At 60.0% G+C, this 4,430-nt stretch overlaps 1 protein-coding gene across 1 annotated transcript in view; it reads left to right on the top strand.

The window, feature by feature from the left end:
• The first annotated feature begins 407 nt into the window (after positions 1–407).
• GRIK1 (glutamate ionotropic receptor kainate type subunit 1) overlaps positions 408–4,430 on the top strand; it is a 74,444-nt gene continuing 70,421 nt past the window's right edge. Inside the window, exons 1-3 of the mRNA XM_015564137.1 lie at positions 408–557; positions 661–709; positions 2,478–2,645. Of these exons, the coding sequence (XP_015419623.1) occupies positions 408–557; positions 661–709; positions 2,478–2,645 (367 nt within the window). The remainder of the gene's footprint in view (positions 558–660; positions 710–2,477; positions 2,646–4,430) is intronic.

Genomic DNA, 4,430 nt, shown 5'->3' with positions numbered 1-4,430 from the left:
ACAAAAGGACTATAAGAAAACATCTACCCGATAATATGCTTCTCATCTTGGGGTTAAAGAGGACTTAGAATATATGAGAGCCAAAACCCAGGGGAAAGATGGAGACGGATTACAAATTAGCTAAGGACACACTGAAGATTTGGTTAATTCAGTCCTGGCCGCGTTGGTTGATTATGACCACCTTCCCCCCAAACCAGGCCCCGAGGGCGGCCCGTCTCCATGGAAATGGACCGGCCCCAGGATTCCTCCGGGAAAGGACTGTAGGGCCCAGTCCCGGGATCAGGGACCCGCCGGCCGTGCCTGCATCAGACAGGCCACCAGCTGCGCTCCACGGCGGCTGCAGACGCTGCCGTTTCATCTTGAAGTTCTCACGTGCTGTGCCCCCGGTTTCTGGGTTTTATGCTGAAATGGCGGCTGTAATGGGCTGTGAGGCGTCCTTCGTGCGCCATCGTCATTACAGGCCGTCGCCGCTCATTCCGTGTCTGGATGGTTTCATGGTCATTGAAATGCAGCTTCTGACAGGGAGCTCGGCCGATAGTCCCACACACGCCCCACAGGTGGCCGCCCCGCGTTCCCCGTGAACCACGTGGGACGAGGGGGGAGGGTCCCCTTGCTGTGCTCAGCCCCACCTGACGCCCATCAGCCCGCCGTCTCCCGCAGGTGCTGAGCGTGGGAGGAGGACTCGGGGTGGCCGTGGACCTCGGCGAAGGTCAGTGATGGTCGTAGCACCTGCGCCAGGGCCTGTGCGGGGGCCCAGGGCCCGGAGATCTGAGGGAACTTCACCCAATTCAATGCCACCTCACCCAACCGTGTGAAAGGAACCAACTAACAGACGCCAAATTTCCACCTGAAATGACCTTCGAGAAAATACGGAGGACGCCCCACGGAGGAAACGTGCACCTGGGAGGAGGGGCTCCCACCGAGCGAGGCCCTGCAGCCCCTGCCCAGGCCTCTGCGTGGGAACCGGAGCCGCCTGCTCTTCCGCCCACTGTTCCAGCCCCTGGGCAGGGCCCATCTCCTGGGGGCTGAGCACGCGTGGACCATCGCTGAGCACACAGCCTTCTAACCACAGCACATTCTTTGTTTTAAATCCTCCCCCAGGATGATTCCCATTGATTTTAGAGGGAGAGGGAGGGAGGGGGGAGACAGAGAAACATCGATGTGAGAAGCACATTGATTGGCTGCCTCCTGCACACGCCCAACCAGGGCCTGGGCAGGGGAGGAGCCTGCAACCGAGGGACGTGCCTTTGGCCGGAGTCGGACCCGGGACACTTTGTCCGCTGGGCCAGGCTGGCTGGGCCACACGTGTCCTTTAGGAAGAAGGCAGCACATCGTGAAACATCGCCCCAGTTCGGTGGAGAACCTGGGTTTGGGGTGATTTAACGCTCCGGGAGCATCTGCCTTCGCTCCGGGCCCACCGGCCACTGAGGAGCCGAGAACAAGGGGTTCCCGGTGGGAGCCCCTCGTGGAGGAGACGGGACCCGACAGGCTGGACTCCAGCCTCAGACCCCGCCCCCTCCTGCAGCCCAGAGAGGACCAGGACGGTGTTTCCACAGTAACTACCTCATTACCTGTCTCCACGTCAGGAAAACGAGCCGGTTGGAAATGTGGGACTCGAAGCACCGTTCAGGCGGGTTCTGAGCTGTCTGAGGCGGGAGAGGCTAGTTCCTGTGTCCTGCTCAGGAGGAACGGATTTCGACGGAGACTGGGTGCTTTGGAGCAGGACTGAAGGTCCCCAAAAACCAGACAACAAGCCAACGCAGGCAGTGCTTCGAACCGGCCCTTGGGAAAGCGTTCGCCTCAGACCCCAGAATTCTGAGCCCCCCGCCACAGGAGAGATGCTTTCACTCTGAAACCCTCGGCGGGGGGCTCACTGGACCCCTCAGCTCTGCACGCCCCGCCCCCCCCGAATCTAGCAGGTCTGCTTCCGAATGCGAGGAGCTTGGTTCTCAGGAGACGGCTCAGGGTGTGTTCCGGCGACCACAGCGAGATTCGGGTGCAAATGCAGAGATCGCTGCCTCCATCACCCGGCACACGTCCCGCGGGACCAACCACGTGGCCCACGTTTGCCGTCCGGGGGGCGCTGCACAGCCCAGCCGCGGACCTGAAGTCATGAGCACCCGCCTGGAGGTGGCCCTGTGCACCGCCCAGCCCACCTGCTGATCGGCGTGAGACCGGGGCTGGGACCGGCCTGAGCCGCCTGCGCTTATTCTTTCGCGCCTTTTGTTTGAATCATTTATATTCTTCTCTTGGAAAAATATACGTGGCCAGTTTGCTCAGTGGGTAGAGCGTTGGCCTGCGGATCAAAGGATTCTGGGTTGGATTCCCGGTCAGGCTCAGGCCCGGGTTGCAGGCTCGATCCGTGATCCTCTGTCATCATTGATGTTTCTCTCTCCCTCTCCCTTCCTCTCTGAAAGCAATAAAATATGTTTAAAATCCACGTGCACACGGGCTCACCCACCTCCTTCTTCCCGCAGGCGGCGTTTTTGAAGCTGCGGAGAACGAGCCAGCCAACGTGGAGGAGCTAGCCTTCAAGTTCGCCGTCACCAGCATCAACAGGAACCGCGGCCTGGTGCCCAACGCCACCCTCACCTACGACATCCAGAGAATCGCCCCTTTCGACAGCTTCGACGCCTCGCAGAGAGGTACCGCGTTCACACATCCAAACACCCCCCGGGCGAGGGGTCTGCTCGGTCCCTCCATGTGCCCCCGTGGCCATCGCTGTGCGGAGGGGCCGCCGGGGTCCCCGTGGGCGCTGGGGTCCCCGTCCTAAGGGAGGCACCCGGCTGCATGTCCCTCCGCTCAGCTCGCCCCTCGCACCCCCGGCCCAGGAGGAACCGGCTCGACTGTGAGTGGAGGCGTCGGGCTGGCCCTGCCTCTCGGCCCGAAGCCGAGACCCCGCGTGACCGTGGGCGGTGCAGGCAGAGGAGACGCGTGGCAGGCCCGTCCTCGCCTCCGTCTCACGGGCTGTAGACCCCGGGGCTGACCCAGCGCCTTCCCGGCTCCCCTTGACCCCTTTCCACACGGTCACGGAAACGGGACGATAACCGACACTGAGTCTTTACGTTGTGCACCAGCCATTGGTGTCCTGTCAGATCTCAATCTCCACAAAAAAAGGTAAAATAAGGGGAAAACGAACAAATAAATACAGCGGAGAACTGGGGGTCAAAGAAGTCGGTGTGCTCTCCGCGTGGAAAGGAGAGCCACACCCACCACAAACACAGGAATTAATTGGAACCAGATTAAATGATTACACGTTAAGCCATGAGATCAACCCCACCATCTGCTCATTCGATTCCCTTTTGCCTTCGGACAGAAAAGCTTCTAAAAAGTAACCTAATTCCTAGGCAGGCGGCGAAGTTTCCCTCCCGGGAAGAGTCGGGTGGGGCCTGTTTTGGGGTCTGCTGATACCAGAGGGGACTCTGAGACACGGTCACATTTTTAAATTATGTTTTTATTGATTTCAGAGAGGGGGGGAGAGAGAGAGAGAGAGAGAGAGAGAGAGAGAGAGAGAGAGAGAGAGAGAGAGAAACAGCAATGATGAGAGGGAATCATGGATCGGCTGCCTCCTGCACGCCCCACTCCAGGGATGGACCTGGGCTTGTGTCCTGACCAGGAATCGAACCCTGACCTCCTGGTTCCTAGGTCCACGCTCAGCCACTGAGCCACGCCGGCCGGGCCGTAAATTAGTTGTTAAACACATGTTGTCTGGGGTTTGGGCTGCACATTGGCTGGTGTGGAGCTGAGAGGGTGACGGAGCTGGGCCCTGACAGTCTCCGTCCTCTGAAATCCGTCGTGGACACAGCGTCTCCAACAGCCCTGTAGGTGCTGCTACTCGTTATCCTGTAATTAGTGGGGTGTCGGCACCACGGGGTGCTCTCTGGCCGTTTCCTGTAGGAGCTAACGCGCCTGCAGCTGCCCAGCACGTCTTCCAACTCCTGTGGCCACGCTGACACCGTCGCTGCCACGGGCAGGCGACTCACCCCACTCACCCGGCATCACTCACCTGGCATCACTCACCTGGCGTCACTCAGCGAAGGGCTGTAGACTCGCTGGAGGCTCCTGGGGTCCCCGAACCAGGCCAGGGATTTGGACTCCACCTGAGGCCCGGCCGGCGGGGCTCAGTGGCTGAGCATCAACCTGTGAACCAGGAGGTCAGGGTTCGATTCCCAGTCAGGGCACAGGCCCGGGTTGGGGGCTCCATCCCCAGTGTGGGGCGTGCAGGAGGCAGCCGGTCCATGATTCTCTCTCATCATGGATGTTTCTCTCTCTCTCTCTCTCTCTCTCTCTCCCTCCCTCTCCCTTCTTATCTGAAATCAATAAAAATATTTTGTAAAAAGATAGACTCCACCTGATGAGGGGTGGGGACAGGAGGCCAGGGTGAGTGACCGGCCGGCGTTCCCATCCCGGGGCTCAGTGTCTGGGACTCT

The sequence above is a fragment of the Myotis davidii genome, unplaced genomic scaffold, assembly GCF_000327345.1.
Source record: "Myotis davidii unplaced genomic scaffold, ASM32734v1 scaffold552, whole genome shotgun sequence".
NCBI classification, from domain to species: Eukaryota; Metazoa; Chordata; class Mammalia; order Chiroptera; family Vespertilionidae; genus Myotis; species Myotis davidii.
This window is presented reverse-complemented; position numbering and strand designations above follow the sequence as displayed.